The sequence below is a fragment of the Sus scrofa genome, chromosome 7, assembly GCF_000003025.6.
Source record: "Sus scrofa isolate TJ Tabasco breed Duroc chromosome 7, Sscrofa11.1, whole genome shotgun sequence".
Classification (NCBI taxonomy): domain Eukaryota; kingdom Metazoa; phylum Chordata; class Mammalia; order Artiodactyla; family Suidae; genus Sus; species Sus scrofa.
This window is the reverse complement of record NC_010449.5, coordinates 32,286,133-32,304,668: the sequence shown is the minus strand read 5'-3', so window position 1 is coordinate 32,304,668 and position 18,536 is coordinate 32,286,133. Positions and strand designations below refer to the sequence as shown.

Genomic DNA, 18,536 nt, shown 5'->3' with positions numbered 1-18,536 from the left:
TCACTCAAGTGGTGAGGTTTAAGTGAGCTGGTGGTATGTATATGTAAAATACTTAGCAAAATGCTGGCACTTGAGTTCAAGAAATGCTGATTATCACTATTGCCTGTATTACTATCTTTATTGTTATAGTGGAAAAAACTTACTGGAAAAAAGTCTTTGGACATTCAATTCTGTTAAACAGGTAGTGACCTCAGGCAAAGAATTTGGCCCAGTGTTCGCAAAGCAGTATTCTTAATGGGGCACTACTGCCACCTAGTGGGTGCCTGGGAAATTGACTTTTCTTTTTTATTGATTTTTTTGGTTGTTTCAGCTGCGCCTCTTTAAGTTTCCGGGCCAGGGACTGAACTCGCATCACAGCTGTGACCAGAGCCACAGCAGTGACAACGCTGGATCTCTAACCCACTGAGCAACCAGGATTTTTTTGTTTTGTTTTTTTTCAGTGATGGTCACACTGCCGGGGAACATAACTGACTTTAGGGGAAGGGGATGAAGATACGATGCCTGGCACACAAAGAATTGCCCATGTCCACAGGACTGAACCAACTACAGGTAAACAATGCCAGACAGATCCTTAATGCTAGGCCACCAGGGAGCTCTTCATCTTGATTTTTTTAAAAATAATTAACATAAAAAATGGAGTTCCCGCTCTAGAGCAGTGGGTTAAAAATCCAACTGCAATGACTCAGGTCACGGTAGAAGTGCAGGTTCGGTACCCAGCCCCGTGTGGTGGGTTAAAGGATCCCACTTGTCACAGCTGCAACTCAGATTCAATCCCTGGCCTAGGAACTGTGTGCCACAGGCGTGGCCATTAAAAAGGGGAAAAAAAAAGATTTCATTTCAGAATAGTCAGAGATCATTACAAAATTTTCTTTACAAAAAGGGGGCCCAAGGGGTTATGAGGGTTGAGATCACTTTCCCTGTCTGAGCTTCTTCAGTAAATGAGATAACCCCAACATCAGAGCTGATGAGAAAAAGCACCACATGTGTGCTCAGAACATGGTAATTCAGTTTTAGTTCCCAGCCTGGTGTCTACCTTTTCTGTCCCATACCTTGCTCAAGGGATATCCCCAACACAAGCACCGTGAACTTAAGGAGTAAGGAAGCATTTTCTGATGAAAACAATCACATCCGGCTGCTAGGTGACACAGAAACCAGTCTAGATGATGCACTTATAAACTCTCCCACTCACCTTAGAATTATTCCAAATCTTTTGAGGAAAGGAATGGAGCATTCATCCAAGTTAACAGACTGCAGCTGCTGAAGGCAGTTCAACAGCTTAAATTTAAGTGACCACTCAAATATTCCCATTTAATTTAGACCATTTTCCCCCCCTCCAGCAACTAAGAAATGCTGCAGACTCCTAACTACAGCCACTGGTTTTGAAACCAGAGGAGGTAGGTGCTTTCATGAATCTCTGTCTGACCATAGAATTCTTAGGTGTTCACCATAACAGAGTCCATTTGGGGAAAAAGGAAAAATAGTTGGGAAAATAGTTGAAAATAGTTGAAAAAGTTAACTAAAAAAACCCCATCAAACATAAATGTTAAAAGTTCGGTGTGTACCAGTCCTTATGTAAAATGTAATACTCAGTAGTGCTGCTATCACGTTCCCCAAAGGGTTAAAACTGGGGTGATGTCAAGACCAGGAAACTGGAATAGCCATAGCAACGAGTCACGGGTTTGAAGGCTGCCCATGACTCAAGGTTAACAGTGAACAAGGACACTTGTTATCAACCCGTTCACATTAGCACAGCTTTGTCCTCCTTGACAATGACATTTTAAGTCACATTAAATTAAGCATCACTAAGCATCAGGATAAAGCCAGGTAGGCCTTTGCCAAGAAATATCTTGACTACTTAACAAGTGGTACCCTGCCCAGATGATGACGTGGATTTCAGTAGAACATAACATCTCAGAAGTGCATGCTTCAGATATGTAATAAGAGAAAAGCTAAAGGACACATGACTTCCATTTATTTCTAGCTGTATAAATACCTGCTCATTACAGTATGCCTAACTTTCTAGAAAACAAAAATTCAACACGTTACCTCAAGAAAGGAAGAAATAATTATTTCCCAGTATACATACAATTTACACTTTTTACCATGAGCATGTTTTAGAACTAGAGACAACTAAATCCTGTCATTAAGTGACAATGAAATGGTACCTTATGATTGGGTTATAAAAATGCAGAACAGAAAACAAAGGCTTTGGAGACAAGTATGTTCTCAGATCTTCCTCAGCTTACACCTTGATATACCAGTCATAAATTGAAAATATCTTAAGTTAAAAACACTATACTACACCTAACCTACCCAACATTAAGCTTAGCCTAGCTTACCTTAAATATGCTCAGAACACTTAGATTAACCTACAGCTGGGCAAAACTATCCAACAAAATGTTGAATATCTCATGTAATTTACTGAATACAGAGTGAAAAGCAGAATAGTTAGGTCCAGAAGAAGTATACTAGTTTACTCTTGTGATTGCATGGCTGCCTGGGAGCCATGCCTTAGCTTGTTGCCCCTGCCCAAGCACCAAGAGTTTTGTGCTGCCCGCCACTAGCCAAGGAAAAGATCAAAATTGAAAGTTTCTGGAGTTCCCATTGTGGCCGAGTGGGTTAAGGAGCTAACTACTATCCATGAGGATGCAGGTTTGATCTCTGACCTCACTCAGTGGGTTAAGGGTCCACACTGCCACAAAGTGCAGCATAGGTTGCAGATGTGGGTGGGATACTGCATTGCTGTGGCTGTGGTGTGTAGGCTGGCAGCTCCAATTCAATCCCCAACCTGGAACTTCCACATGCTGCAGGTGTGACCCTAAAAAAGAAAAAAAAAATTGGTTTCCAGAGTTGCTTTCACACCATTATTAGGTCAAAACAAACAAAAAAAACCCCACGAGTTGAATCATCCTAAGTCGGAAATTGTGTACTTGTTTAGCAGCATAAGGAGTGATATTAGGAACTTTTTTCTGCCCTCTTTTAATAGAGATACTCACCTTAAGTGAGTGATAAGCATTACAGAAGAAAAAGGCCCTGGACAATGTTTGGCAGACTGGTACTGAAAAACAAAATTTATCTTCCTAGAAGACATAGCTGGCCAGAGTAGGTGTGGTAGGGCAGATGAATTAAAAAAAAGAAAAAAAAAAATTTAAAACCTTCCTTACCTGACTACTCCAAGTCTTCCACCCAAGCTTCCAGCATCCTAAAAGAAGCTTACTTTAAAAGATTTTAAATCTATTTAAGATTTTTTAATCTAAGATTTTCAATCTGTTTTCAAATATTCAGTTCTTAGCCCTCTCCAAATTATCAGAGTTCACCTACACCTTATTTAAAGTAGGCAACTTTGGAGTTTCCACTGTGACCCATGACCCATGAGGATGTGGGTTTGATCTCTGGCCTTGCTCAGTGACTTGGCTCAGATCCCATGTGGCTGTGGCATAGGCCGACAACTGCAGCTCCGAATTAATTAGAACCCTTAGCCTGGGAACTTCCAAGAGTGAAACCCTATCTAAAAAAAATAAAAAAGTAGGCAACTTCTACTCCCAACCTCCCTTCTGGAAACCAATTTCATTTCAAATGGACTGCTTGGCATACATTGCCAACTGAAGACCAAACAGGACTGCCGGTTCAATTTCTTGTCCCCATTAAACCCCAAACAGCTGGGACACATAAGCCAGCCATTTCAATGTGAGGACAGTAACATTTCCAGCTTCTTGGCCTTCCTACCAGTACCAAAGCCCACACTGCTTACTCAGCAGTAGGGCTGAAGGAAAATCAAAAATCATCAGACTGGGAGAAGGATCAAGACGGCGAAGGAGTAAGACCTCAGGCTCACCCTGAAATACGAAAAACCAGAAGATACCATTAACAATTACATGCCAACAAATTTGACAATCTAGAAGAAATGGACAACTTTCTAGAAATTTAGAGCCTGCCAAAACTGAATCAAGAAATCACTAGAAATTATATTGAGTATGTAATATAAAACACTCCCTACAAACAAATGAACCTTTCCACAGAAAATTCATGAACTTGGAGAAGACTTTGTCGTTGCTGAGGGGGAGAGGGAGGGAGTGAGATGGACTGGGAGTTTGGAGTTAATAGATTCAAACTATTGCATCTGGAGTGGATAAACAGTGAGATCCTGTTGAATAGCACAGGGAACTATTATCTAGTCACCTGTGATGGAACATGATGGAGAATATAAGAACATATATGTATGTTACGTCTATGACTGGGTCACTTTGCTGTAATGGTGGAAACTGACATAACACTGAAAATAAATCAACTACAGTGGGATAAATAAAAACTTTAAAAAATCACCAGACTGGAATCCTGTTTCACCTCCAAACCCATGCAACTCAGTTGGCTCCTGCTCACTAGTATCTACTCTATGACTAAGGTACTCTGTCTGTACCACTCTTCTTCACCTCAGATTCTTTATAGCCTTTATCTGTGAGCTGAACCTTTAGTAACCACCCCCCACCCCTTATGCACCTTACCATCTGTCTCAGTTGTTTTCCACTGCTTTTAGGAGCTAAAGGGTTTCAAAGCACCCTCAAGATTACTTGCCACCTCACCCAAGACCCTTTCTCTTAGGGCATTAAGCACCATAAAACCAACACATCTTGAATTATCCTAATCTAAAACAGGTATACATGAAAAAATTGAGGTTTCAATATCCTAATATTGAAGACAAATCAAATATTACATGTTTTTAGATACTGAGCTGGTGTCATGCCTTATCACTGTACACCCAAGTGCCTGTGTCATACACTGCCAGGTGGGGAAGGTGTGACACAAAAAGGATTAAATGACAAATCAATATTCCAGTTTGTATTTATTTGCAAAGCACTCCTGCTGAAACACGGTTTTCTCTAAACTAAAAAATTGGGTTGAAAATAAGTACCAGCTGCCTAAGTTTTAGAAGATTTAAAAAATGTTTTCTAAAGTGGTTACTCTTTCAAAAAAACTTTTAACTCCCCCAAATGTTCCATTTCATATACTGATCATTCCCCTTCCCAAATCACTATAAATAACACCCCACCCTCCTCCAAGGAAGCCTTCAATAAGCAATTTTCAGCAACTTTTCCCCTTGGCTATAAAGTTTGGGGACTTAGCAAAACAAAACAAAGCCCCAACCACTGAAGGATGCTAACTTGCCCCAAATGCAATCTGAATGAGGTAATAGTGAAGCGAAGGCACAAATTCACAAGTGACAAGAACTCAGTCACCTACAAACTACTTTTCTGGAAAGCTTAATTTTGCTCTGGAAATAAAGCGAAATATTCTCCATCCCAGGACCTCTTCAAATGATGAACAGGAATTTAACAATTCCTATCTTCCTTTTTTGCTTTTTAGGGCCGCATTCTTGGCACATGGAGATTCCCAGACTAGGGGTTAAATCAGAGCTACAGCTGCCGGCCCACGCCACAGCCACGCCAGATCCAAGCTGCATCTGTGATCTACACCACGGCTCATGGCAACACCGGATCCTTACCCACCGAACAAGGCCAGGGATCAAACCCACAACCTCATGGTTCCTAGTCAGATTAACTTCTGCTAAGCCACAACGGGAACTCCCCTATCTTCCATGTTTTTAACAAGCCCTAAATGAAGCTAAGTGTCAACATTTCTAAGATTTTTCACTTCTTAAGTGTATATACATACTAATAGTTTAAGGCACTTAGTGGCCAGATTCTAAGACTTTAGAACCAAGGAAAAACTAAATATGAGGAAAGTAATGTTCTCCAAATCTATTTCATGTTAACCTGGGAAACATCTCAGCTGTCGTATGTTCCATTAATAATTAAAAATTGGGATACAAAATGACAAGAATACTGTATTATAAATTTCTACAGTCCCAATACAGGAAAAGTTGCATGAACAAAATTAAGCAGTTATTTAGGTTTATCAAAAGACCTTATTTTCAATGTCTTTTCTCAGAACCTCACAAGTATGCTGTAGAACTAAATTCTTGTGAGGTATCCAATGAATAAAACAGGATGAAAAAAGCTTTTGTGGACATAAAATTTAATTCAACACTATCAGATTTTGGTAAAAATATACTCCAACCCAGTTTTTCTTCAGCTACTTTAATTACAAAAATCTTTCATATTCTTAAAAGAAAAAGAGGAAACCAGAAGGCAGCAGTCTAGTACAAAAATATACAACCTGGAAGACATTACCACCAACTAGATCTGACAACTAAATCATGTTCAGGATTCTGAAAATAAAAGCACATTAAGACAAAATTCTAAACCAGTGGTTCTTATGTAACCAGGAATGGAAATATGAGTCAGTGGGTCTGGAATCAGATGTGTGTTATTTTGGAAATTGCTATGATTAACACCATTCCTGATAAAGCAGCACTGTAAGAACATGAACCATGACTCTACAACAAAAAGCAACCAGAGCTTCCTATCTATCCATACATGGGTGAAAAAACCTGGAGATGCCATCTACTGATCACATGATCTTTTTTAAGAAACTATAAAAAGTATAGAAACAGTAGACAAAAGGTATCTAAATCTTGTAAAATTAAAAAAAAATTTCTCCAGCTAATATATCTTTGTTTTTATCTTTCTGCTTAAGACATGGAGGTAAGTAATCCACAATGAACTGAGAATCAGTGTTAAATATTTCTGTAAGCATAAAAAACAACTTATCCCTAGGTATGTTCCTTGAATTATCACCAAATATTAGTAAGCAAACATTTGTAATCATACACAAGTCAAAGTTTTTATGACTGTTTTCAGTATCATCAACTGATGATGCAAGACAGACTGACAAATGGGACTTACAATTTCAGAAACTAGTGAACAGCCGCAATCTAAATGTAGAATGCGGTTTTAACAATTTCTATCTTCCGTATTTTTAACAAGCCATAAATTTGTGTTAGGGCTTCTGGTTAAAGTGATTACAAATTTGGATCCTAAAGGTAACTCCCTGAGGTTAACTTTATGTATCAGCCACATTTTGCCATAATTTTTTACAGAAACCCTTCCAATTTAAGTCTCTTCAAGTTATATGCTGCCAAAAATGCCCATATAAATTTAAGAGCAGTGTAATTAATATACCTTATTACTTCCATGAATTTTTGGCTATCTTGCTTTGTTCATAACAAAAGCTTTTAAGCTATGAAATGACAAAAGGCCCTAAATCTGAGCTCCAATAAATCACCAGGCAGCCTTAACAATATCTTCTATAACAAGGCTCATACTGAACTTCACCAACACCAAAAGACTCTCCTCCCTTGATTATTTGCATGAAAGGTTAAGAAGGACCACTGGAAATAGTGTTTAGGATTTGTATCTTATAAAATATCCTTACAGATTAATGACTTATCTTTCACATTAAAGTCAGTACAGCATAATCCAAAACTGTCTTTAAATAGCACATTTAAGGAAACTAAGCCACAAGACTGTTGTATTATGATTTAATCTAATTGCACAAAAATTTGAAGTTACAACTCCTCTAGATTTCTAAGAGGAAAGTTATGCATGCCTCCGTATGCAACTCTGTACTGTTACATTTTAACCATATAGTGGATTTTACATCATGACGGACCAATTTAGAATTCCCATGCAACACCTCAAATTATATAAAATGGAAGCAATTTTTAAAGCTCTGTGTTAAAGTTTTCATGCTAATGATAAAAGCCCCTTTTAAAGGGCAACTTTGGATTATAATGTATCAGGTGGCTATACTTTAAAATGTTGGTCACTGAGTATCATGGACTTTTTGAACTGGCTTCTACGCCTAAAAATTTAAGTTTTATCACTTAGGTGGACACAATTCCTTTCATTTCAAAAGCCTCAACTGTGCTTACAGAGTTAAGATTTGTGTAACCAACTGCCTTCTATGGGACAAGAACTATGGTAACAGTGGGTTCGACTATTACACAATTATGCTAATATTTTATTGTCAAAAGCACTTTACAAGAAAATATAAGTATGGCTTCCAATAGGAATGTTATACCTGGACTTGGTACCAAGCTCACAGATTTTAGTTTTGCAAGGAAAAACAGGCTTTCAGGTTAAACAACAATTTGTAACCAAAACTTTAATCCCAAGGATTCTCACAAAACATATTACAAATGACAGCATGAAAAAAAATCTTGCACAGTAACTCAAAGTTCAGCTCTACAATGTACCCTTAAACTGGTAGAACATCAGAATGTATCTTGAATAGTCTCCAATTTTCAAATAAAGAATGTTACAAAGAGCTATGTATTCATATATAGCAATCACAGAAGGAACTTATGACCTAAAGCAAAAGTAAACTAATTTTCCTGAAACTTCTTAGATTCTATACAACTGGACAATATCCTGTCCATTATGAAGACTAGTGGGATTTTTAAACCTCTAATCTAGTAGTTTAATGATGCAGCTTTAACTTTTACCTGCTGGTTTGCATTCATAGCAGCTTTTAAAGACTGCTTGCTCAACTACAACTGCACACCATATTCCAGCTATGGAAAGTCTTCTCAAATTTTTGCCGGTTTTGCTTCAGTAATATTGAACATCACAGTTTAGCTGGGCAGGAGTTAGAGGTTTATTATCAATCTATGCAAGACTTAAAAAAAAAAAATCAAATTCAATTTTGCTTAAGGGAACATTGTAAAGTAACAATTCTTGGTATTACATGCCTCATATGATTCATTTCAAACCATAGAGAATTACATCTTTATGTGTAAAAATTACATCTTTACTTTTGTTGCCAAGAGACAAACAAATGTGAACAGCTAAAACATCTTAAAAATGCACCAAGCTTATGAAGTCTCAAACAAAACTTGAATTTTCTGTACATACTCCTGTCAAATGAAGTTATTTGCTGTACACCACTCCTCTTGCAAACTGGTTTTCTATTTCCTTTCATTTGACCTGGATCGGCTAAAAACAAAAACCAAAAGTTACAAAAATTGTATCAAAATGACTTAAAAGAAGTACTTGTTTTTAGTACATTATGTATGCAAGGTCTTTTATGCCTCAGGTCATTAAAGATCTTACCTACGAGACCTAGAGAAAGAACGGGACGGCTTGTGATTTCTCTCCCGAGAAAGTGATCTCTCTCTTCTCCTATCTCTAGAAAGGGACCTGAAGTCAGAGGGGAAAAAAAAAATAGGGCCATTCAGGATCATACACCCGTATTTCCAAGATTTTGAAAAACTAAAAACTAATTTTTCTTACAACTTAACAGTGGTTACAGATACTACCTCAGTCATTATGAAAGTCAACATCTATTACTATTATCTAAGTCATTTGGAAAACAGCTTAGGAACAGCACAAATACTCCCATTTCTGAGAACGTGGCCCGCAAAAAGTAGTTATTTACCTGCTCCGGCTACGGGAGAAGCTTCTCCGTCTTGGAGATCTAAAAGCAGAAACAGGAAAATTAGACTAACTGTCAATTAGCATTTATGGCGTGAGGCATTTCCCAACTTTTCAATCTCACTGTTGGGCCCAGTGAATGTGCCGAAGAACTGGCACCCATCGTCCAAAAATAATAAAAAAAATTTTTTTTTAAAGAAAAGAAAAAAGGCACAGAAGGATTAAGGAACCAAAAGCTCAAGTGAAAAGCAGGTATCCAACCATGGATTCACTTTAACAAAGAATGCTTCACAGCAGATCTGTCCAATGCAAAACTTTCATGTCAAACTAACTTCACTACCCAAACACCACACCAAAATGTAGTCCCACAATAGTTCCAAAAACAGTACCATAAATCAGTATTTGGAACCCATGCAAACCTATAAGTCCATGACAAGACTTAGGTACCAGGTGGATAGTGTAATTCTGTGAAAACGCGCTAGGTGTAAATATTGATGCCATTAAGTGCTACATTAGAACTGCCATTTGTGATCGTCACATTTAAGAGTGTGTTTAGGCTTATCAAAATTACCTTAGCTTGGCCCACTTCACCCCCAAAATTTTAATTTTTGAAAACTGTTAGTAAAACCATTTAAAGGTGATAGGATTCAACAAATTTTTGCTAGAAAGGAAAGCTAAATCTGTTAGAATTATTAAAATTTTAGTTTGGCATCTCAAACATGCAAATAAGTTTCACTTGAAGGTCTAGTTACATTATGAGTTCCCTATCACCCTTAAAAGTTTTATTCAAGCAATATATATGTACGTTACCATTCAATTATGCACAGCCAGCCTTTGATCCAGAAAAAAGAATTACTTTAAGCCGCTTACTCCTTATTTTAACCAGCAGTAAACTGTATAAGCAGGAAAAACTTACTAGTTTTTGGGTTTCAACAAGCTAGAAATGGTGAGGTGAGGCTGCCGGACTGACGGCCAGGAAGAATTTGCTGAAAAGGTTTTGCCAGATGTTGCGTTGGATTTAGTTGGTTGGCGAAGGGGGTGTTGTGGATTTTTCCTGCTTTTTTGTTAGCCGAAGGCTGCTGCTGTAGTTGTTGTGAAGACATTTGGTAAATAAACAGCTGAGCTGATTGGCCAGGAATGTGTGGGCGGTCGAGGTGGCTGCTGCCGATTTGGTTAAGGTTGGAGAGAAGGCTGAGAGAAAACAGCATGCTCGGGAACCAAAGGGCGGTGCAACCTGACGACTGGCCATGCCTGGGTCATGTGAAACGACACCAGCCAAGCTGAATGGGGCGCGCTGGTCACATGACGCTGAAAGGGCTAGTTGACTGGCTAATGCAGATTCAGAGGGTGGTGAGAAGAGACATGATGGTGACTCTGTAACGGGGTTCATTTTTATTAATAGATGGACCAAAAAGCACAAAAAAAAAATGAAAAACAAGCCATCAGTACAACCATCTATTAGCTAACAAATACTCTTTATTATGATGGGCAACAGTGTGTTGTTTTGTTTTTCAAAACAGCAAAAGGGGCAAGATTTTGAACTCCTATCTCCTAGAAGGACTTCACTCACCTGTAAGAGGTAAATTCAGTCCTATAGAAACTATTTTGGAGGTTTGAGGAGATGTGGAGTTAGCATCCAGACAATACTGCCTGGTCCAAGAAAGATGCCATTTTTAATTATAAAAAAACTGAATTCTCTCCTATTTGGGTTTGAAGAACAGATGACTGGGATTACTTTAGCCCCCTTTATTGGTCAGTGACTTAAGTTAGTTTCAGAATGACTTCTACTTTACCAGTTGCAACATTAAAACAGCTGCCTGTTTGATAAATATTACAATAGTAGAAAACACATTTTGGTGAAGAGCTAGAATTGAATGTAATGTTTGTCATTATGGAGTCAAGAAATGGAAAAAGGCCTAAATTGAAGTATAAGGGAAGACTTGGAAAGATGCAACTAGAAGATGAACTAGAAGATAGATCCAAGATAGAAGTTACTGACTACCAACATGAACAGTGACCTAAGACAAAAGCCAACACTCAGCACAACTCACATACCCCAAGCTACGCCCAGCAAATGTTTCATAAAAACCTCTGATTCTTCAAAGTTTAAAACCCACCAACAAACTTTAAGAGAATACCTGTTCCTATCAGCTACTCCATTACACCAATACCTCTAAACACGCTCTCTCTAAGTACCTGCGGCGAGGTGGAGGACTCCTTCTCCGATAATCATCTCGAGGGCGACGACCCCAAGAAGGAGGTGGGCCACGATTTCTACTTCTCTTTTCACCATTAGAGAGTTCCACTCTTACTCGGCAGCCACACAGCGTTCTAAGAGGGAAGAAACATTAAATTTAAAGCAGCCGGATTGATTAAAAGATACACATTAAAGCGGGAAAAAAACCCCAACATTCATTTATAGCTAGTTTCTGTGTAAGAAACATCTGAATGCTCATAGAATTCTTAACACCAAAACAAGGTTTAGTTTCTATATTTTTTTCTGGTAAAAAACACCTTCCTTACATTTTATTGCTTTGTTAGTCAGTGTGATCATTGGGTTCAATGATCACAGTGACAATATTAAGTGTGAAAATCCCTGGATCCATTCTCAAAGAATTAGTTCATCTGTACATGCTGGTGTGACTACTTCCTTTGAGGTCCCAGCAATTGTTTACCAACCTTACTATATTTGTTGGTCTCCTTTCTCTTCATACCTCCAAGTAAAGAGCAGTAAACAGGACAGAAGCATTCTGGCCATTTATTTAATACAACCCTCTCCACTCAATCATCACACAATAGTTGACAAGAAATTGCAAGTGAGAACAGTAAGAAAGTTATCTCCCACCTCTTCATTGGTCCACAACCATTAAGTTTAGATAAGCCACATTTGGACAGACACTGGGAAGAGGTGGGGCTCTCAACCAGTTTCTGCAATTTGCTTAGTTAAGTGACCTTTCATATAGCTTTACAGCCAACTCTCAGATCCTTTCAGTTTTCCATCTTAAGGATCAAAGTTTTCCTTGATTTCATGAAATCCAGTGGTTTGCAAATGCCAGGATAAAGGGCAACACTAGTTCACTTTAAGACTCAGGTGTTATTTGAGTTCCCCGGTGGCTCAGCAAGTTAAAAATGCAGCACTGGAGACAGTTTGGGGGGGTTGGGGGATGGAAATCCTATAAAATTGGATTGTGATGATCATCGTACAACTAAAAATGTAATAAGTTCACTGAGTAATAGAAAAAAAAAAATAGAATGCAGCACTGTCACATTTGATCCCAGAACCTGGGAACATCCACAAGCCACTAGCACAGAAAAAACAAACAAAAAAAACCAAAAAACAAAACAAAACACCCAACTAACCTCAGGTGTTACTTAGCCAGTCAACAAGACACTAAAAGCATAGGGAAATAACACCCACACTTCCTAAAAAAAAGTGTTATCATGTAAAGATAATGGTACAATAAACCCATGTAACCATCATCCAGCTACAATCAATCAGGATGTGACCATAAGGGAATGTCTGATTCCACAATTTTAGATTTCAAAGTTTACAACATGACTATTTATAGTGGATTTAGATTAAAATATTTCAGTCATATTTTGGATGCTGCTCTCCACCCGCCAACTGCAAATAAAATTCTTTTCTTCAATGGCAAACTGAATAAACTCTCCCTACGTATCGTCACTAAAACCGTTGTCCTTTTTTGGCCAGAAAAAAAAAAATTTATGTAAATCTCCACAAAGCCATCTAAAAACCTCTTATCCTAGAGATTTTAAATATTAAAAGGACAAACAACATATTATTAGCAAAAATTAACAAATTACCTCCCATCTAGCTCTCGGACAGCATCAGCTGCATCTCGGGGATCTTCAAATTCAACAAAAGCAAAGCCAGGAGGATTTCTAGCAACCCATACACTTCGGAGTGGTCCATAATAGCCAAAAGCTCGTTCCAATTCAGTCTTGTTACCATTGTTTCCCAGATTACCTACATAAACTTTACAGTCCAATGGACAGGAATCACGATGCATTTCTGTAACAAAAAAAAAAAAAAAAATCCAAAATATCATAACCCACACAGTAAAAAACAGATCCTTAGGAAAGAATTCAAAAACCGAAAAAAGGTAAAGGCACTACCCTTGAAACACCCCAATCGTTGCCAATAACCACCTGGAAGCCAAGCTGTGTAAGAAAATAAAAAAAAAAATCACCTCCCAGAGAAGTGGAGGGAGGAAACAGTAGGGGAGCATATGCCACAAAATGGGAACTGAGAGACTTAAACCTATTTCAGTTATCTGAAGGGGGGGGAGGAACAACTTTGAAAAGTAGGATTAAAAGCAAAACCTGGAGACTACAAAACAAAATGACAAGTGAAGACAAGACAGCAGTTAAGGCTAAACCACTAAAAAAGTGATAGTAATGTGCCTTCACAAGCCAAAACTTTACTCAAGCAGGACAAACTTGTTTTTTAAAAATATATATCTTGTTCTACCCTCAACAGCCGAAAGGTGTTAACCCAAATGTCCAGCAACAAAATGGAGAAGCAAAATTATTACCCATACAATGGAGTATTCAGGAACGAGTACCCATAAACATGGACAAAACGTGAAAGCATGCTAAGTTATAGATATCAGACAAAAAAAATACACGTAATACCATCCCATGTATGTGAAATATCCGAAACGGGTAAATCCAGAGACAGATTAGTAGCTACCAGGGGCTGCGGGAGAGAAAGGGGCAGGCCAAAAGGGTAGTGGCTGCTTAACAGTACAGGTCACCTTAGTGGGTATAATAAAATGCTTTAAAACTAGATAGAGGTGATAGTTACACAACATTGTGAAGGTATCGAATGCTTCTGAATCGTGCACTTTAAAATGAATGTTACATTAACTCCACCTCATGGGGAAAAAAATAGATTATTTGTTGTGCAAGAACTTAAGGCACTTTAGTTTACATTTGAAAAACCTTCAATACTAATAAAGCCGCCTCAGCAACGAATCTAATCAACTTGTAGATTACATACGAAAAGCAGCCTGTCCAAAAACTCAGCTTAAGGGCTTTTCATAAACACGTTATCCAATTAAAAAAAAAAAAAATACCCGCCCAGACACATCCTATTTGTGTGACCCCGCCCTGTGCCCAGAAGTTCCGAGACCAAACCCATTGTTGGTGAATTAATCTTTCCCAAAAACTTTACCCTGACCAGTTTTAATGCGAAGCAGCTATAAGAACAATACAGCTCAAGAAAGATCAGCTTAAAAAAAAATAGTTATTGGATTCAGGCTGTAAAAAGTGAAGTTAAAGTAACACGAAAATGAAAGAAAGTAGAGAAATCCTCAAATATGGATCGAAGGGTCCAGTCTTGAGTAGTGACTTGAAGAAAAAAAATCCTAAGCCGCTACTTAAGGAAACGTGGGCAAAAAGAAAAAAAAGGCGCCATAAATTGAATGGCCGCGATCTAGAGTACAACCGATTACCGATACCCCCTTTGCCTCAACTCGAGCAATCTCACTTCCCGATTCAGCCCCCCAGGGAAGGGTTATAAGCACCTCCACTTGGAAGCCTGGGTGCCTGCTCCGGGGGGCCGGGAGCCCCCTCCACCGCCCCGTGTTGAACGTCACAAAATGGCGGCAGCGTCTCTTTGTCTCAATCTGGCGCCGCCATTGGGCCTGGCCCCACCTCGGTCCTGTTAAGGCCCATTTCCCACCTCATTCCTTTAGTCGCTGGGTCTCTTACCGAGATCTTAGATTAGAAATGCGAAGACTCAAATCCACGCACCCGCGGCTGTCTCTTCCCACTCCCCTCCCGCCTGGCTCCAGCAGATACTCTCCCCGATCCGGCGTCCACGAAATGGCGGACCAACACCGTCTCCTCGCCTGTATTTATAAGCCATCCTGGAGTCACATGATTGGACGGGTTCGCCCAATGAGAGGCGAAGAAGACCGTGACGTAATGGCCACAAACGCTGCGAGAACCGCGGTTGCTGAGAGCCTTCTCTGGTTGTGCTGCCTCGTCGGTGGAGACGCGCGCAGCCGTCGTGCCTCAGGGCCAGAGCTCCCTCGGTGTAATTCTCCTGTTGCCGAGTTCTCCTCAGTCACCTCTCCCTCATCTCCAAATAGCCTATTAATAGGGATTTAATAACATCATCGCCGGTCACACCCAAACACTGATAGAGCCTTTTGCACCCAATAAGATTACAGTATAAAATGAGTTCATTAATTACTGCTCCGCATGAGCGGTTAGGCAGGAACTGAGACCATCACGTTTACAAACGTGCTTCGGAGTTGCTCCCAAGGTCACGGGGCTGTTTGTGAACCCGCTGTCACCACACTGTGCCCCTCCGGGTCCCACACTTGGGGAAAAGCCCAGTCACGGAAAGTCGGCCCAACTCTGGCTGGTCTGCCACCTCTCACCCAAACTGCACGATTTGGCAGAGACGATGGCGTCATCATTTTGGACTCTTGAAATGTTTAATAGAAACTCAAAGGCAAATGAGACGGGTCAGGCCATCCAGAAAGTATCGCATTTAGTAACAGTATAAAAGGAAGTTCCTGAGGAGATTGAATTCGGCACCCCTCTCCTCCGCAACGAATACCAGTCTGTCTTCTGGCAAAGGCTGTTGTACTGACCGGGGCTCAGAGGTGGGGGGTCTATGGTTCACTAACACCTTCCTCTCTGCTTTCCACTTCCTCTGAAAAGAACTGAGCCACGAAATTAACTATTGGGAGAGAAATACCAATGGTTTGTTAGAAAAATCACCAAGATCTTCCTCTCTGGAACAGTGAGTTCAGCTAAGAGGGTTGCCTGGTTTCCTCCCCTTTCAGTGGAGTCTGACTTACTAACGTATCTAAATCTGCTCTCAAGAAAAATAATAACTTGTATTTTTCCACCAGTAGCTGAAAGATATGCCAAACATTCACTGCTTTCCTTTTCCCAGATATTCTCTTATTGTGGCTCTAAGAAGTTTATCTATCCATGTGGGGTGGAGACACGACTTACTGTTTCTGAGTTTTCACACCTGTAAAAAACGAGGATTTCATACTGGCAAGGGAAGAGGGAGAATGGAAACTACATTTGTTGAGCCAAGCCCTGAGCTGGTCTTACCTGGGTTTTTCCCAGGTAGGAATTCTAGCAAAGCTTTTCTCTTCCTCTTCTTTCCTTCTCTAAATGTTTTTCTATTCTGGCTTACTTCTATTTGCTTTGATTTGCTCCTCTCTTCCTGTGTAAGCTTTTCTCCTCTTTTTATTTCCTTCTATCAAAGCAAAGCCATTGAAGTCAGACAGTCCTATATTTGGACCCACAGTACTGCTGCTACTTACTGCTAAAGTGTCTGGAGAAATATCCCTTACCATCTCAATATTAGTTTCCTCTCTGTAAAATGGGTAACTACACCAAGCCTTGCAGGGTTGTTACATGCAGTCTCCCCACTTACAGGAACTTCAACTTTGTTTGTCTTTTTGTATTTTCTAGGGCTGCACTTGTGGCATAGGGAGGGTCCCAGGCTAGGGGTCTAATCAGAGCTGTAGGCTGCTGGCCTTCGCCAGAGCCACAGCAACATGGGATCCGAGCTGTGTTTGCCACCTACACCACAGCTCATGGCAACACTGGATCCTTAACCCACCGAGCAAGGCCAGGGATCAAACCTACAACCTCGTGGTTCCTAGTTGGATTCGTTAACCACTGAGCCACAGTGGGAACTCCAGGAACTTCACCTTTGGACTGTTGTTGCTCACTCCGCCTCCCCAGGGCCTGAAAACAAGTCTGGCAGAGAGCAGATGATCAATACATATTTGTTTAATTATCTAATTAATTAAAATAAATAATGCAGATAAATAAGCTGGCACAACCCTTGCTCGAAAATGCTCTTTTTAAATGTTCTTTTTTTTTTTTTTTTTTTTTTTTTTAAGGGCTGCACCTGTGGCACATTGACGTTCTCAGGCTAGGGGTTGAATCTGACCTGTAACTGCCAGCCTACACAACAGCCACAACAACTCCAGTCCGAACTGTATCTGCGACCTACACCACAGCTCATGGCAACACCCGATCCTTAACCCACTGAGTGAGGCCAGGGATCGAACCCTTGTCCTCATGGATAATAATCAGATTCGTTTCAGCTGAGCCACAATGGAAACTCCCAAATGTTCTTTTCACATATCAGTATCCCATTCTTTACCACCATTTTTCCTGTTTGTTTGTTTGTGTGTGTAATGCTAATCCAGCATGTATCTTTTTTTTTTTTTTTTTTTTTTTTTTTTTGGTTTTTAGGCCTGCACTCACAGCATATAGAAGTTCCCAGGCTAGGGGTCGAATGGAGCTACAGCTGCCAGCCTATACCACGGCCACAGCAATGCCGGATCCAGGCCTCATCTGCTACCTACACCACAGCTTATGGTGACACTGGATCCCCAACACACTCATCAAGGCCAGGGATCAAACCCAAAGCTTCATAGTTACTAGTCGGATTCATTTCCTGCTGAGCTACAACAGGACCTCTAGTGTGTATCTTAATGGAGCACTTTAATCCCTCCAACGGTATTCCCAAATACCGTTTGAACCTCCTCCGCCCATCCACACACACTTTCCATCTTCTGCTAACTGCAGTCAAGTGATTTATCCATTTAAATTATGGAATACTTTAATGTTCCCTTAAATTTATTCAACCATCAACTACTCTTGTCTAGACCCTAGAGCTCCAGGAAGCATCAAAAGGACATAACTGAAAAAGAAAAAAAAAGAGCATAACAGAATTTCTTGGACAAGAAATATGTATCATATGCAAACAAACATCTCTCGATTTTTTCTGAGGAATTACCTTTCTCACAGTAGACCACATTATTGACCACATTTAGGTGTAGTTGGGTGCTACACTCCACTTTTTCAGGGGGGAGAGACATCAGCACCCCCAGTTAATTGAATCATTTCTGTTCTTAGTGACCCCCCCCCAGTAGTTCAGGAATGGATGAGTAATCCAATCAGACTGTCATCTAATGGGACTTGTTACCTTATTTATTATTATTACTTTTTTTTTTTTTTTTTTTTTTAGGGCAACACCTGCAGTATATGTAAGTTCCCAGGCTAGGGGTCAAATCAGAGCCACAGCTGCCGGCCTACACCACAGCCATAGCAATGCCAGATCTGAGCTGCATCTTAACCAAATCCAAAGCTTGCAGCAATGCCAGATCTGTAACCCACTGATCGAGGCCA

At 39.8% G+C, this 18,536-nt stretch overlaps 1 protein-coding gene and 1 long non-coding RNA gene across 4 annotated transcripts in view; one reads left to right on the top strand and one right to left on the bottom strand.

Annotated features, from left to right (window-relative positions):
* The window catches only part of LOC102161912, a 42,244-nt gene extending 33,652 nt beyond the window's left edge, over positions 1–8,592 (top strand). Inside the window, exon 4 of the long non-coding RNA XR_304410.3 lies at positions 441–8,592. This is a non-coding gene — a long non-coding RNA (uncharacterized LOC102161912). The remainder of the gene's footprint in view (positions 1–440) is intronic.
* SRSF3 (serine and arginine rich splicing factor 3) lies at positions 6,017–15,205 on the bottom strand. Of its 3 annotated transcripts, XR_001297835.2 has the most exons (7): positions 15,069–15,196; positions 13,158–13,365; positions 11,529–11,663; positions 10,249–10,706; positions 9,337–9,375; positions 9,012–9,098; positions 6,017–8,894 (listed from the first exon to the last, which is right to left on the bottom strand). XR_001297835.2 is itself a non-coding variant. In XM_021098646.1 (6 exons), exons 2-6 carry the CDS (start codon positions 13,361–13,363, stop codon positions 8,867–8,869), a joined length of 495 nt encoding a protein of 164 aa, XP_020954305.1. In that variant the 5' UTR covers positions 13,364–13,365; positions 15,069–15,205; the 3' UTR covers positions 6,017–8,866. The 3 variants fall into 3 exon arrangements, 2 of the variants coding, with proteins under 2 accessions (XP_020954305.1, XP_020954304.1); XM_021098646.1 differs by lacking the exon at positions 10,249–10,706 and having other exon boundaries at positions 15,069–15,205; XM_021098645.1 differs by lacking the exon at positions 10,249–10,706 and having other exon boundaries at positions 15,111–15,202.

Coding starts and splice junctions, on each gene's coding strand:
- SRSF3 (XM_021098646.1), bottom strand. CDS start 13,363: ATGCATCGTGATTCCTGTCCATTGGACTGTAAAGTTTATGTAGGTAAT. Junction 9,376..11,528: donor AGTCCTCCACCTCGCCGCAG/GTACTTAGAGAG, acceptor TTCTGCTTTTAG/ATCTCCAAGACGGAGAAGCT. Junction 9,099..9,336: donor TTCTCCCGTAGCCGGAGCAG/GTAAATAACTAC, acceptor CTCTGACTTCAG/GTCCCTTTCTAGAGATAGGA.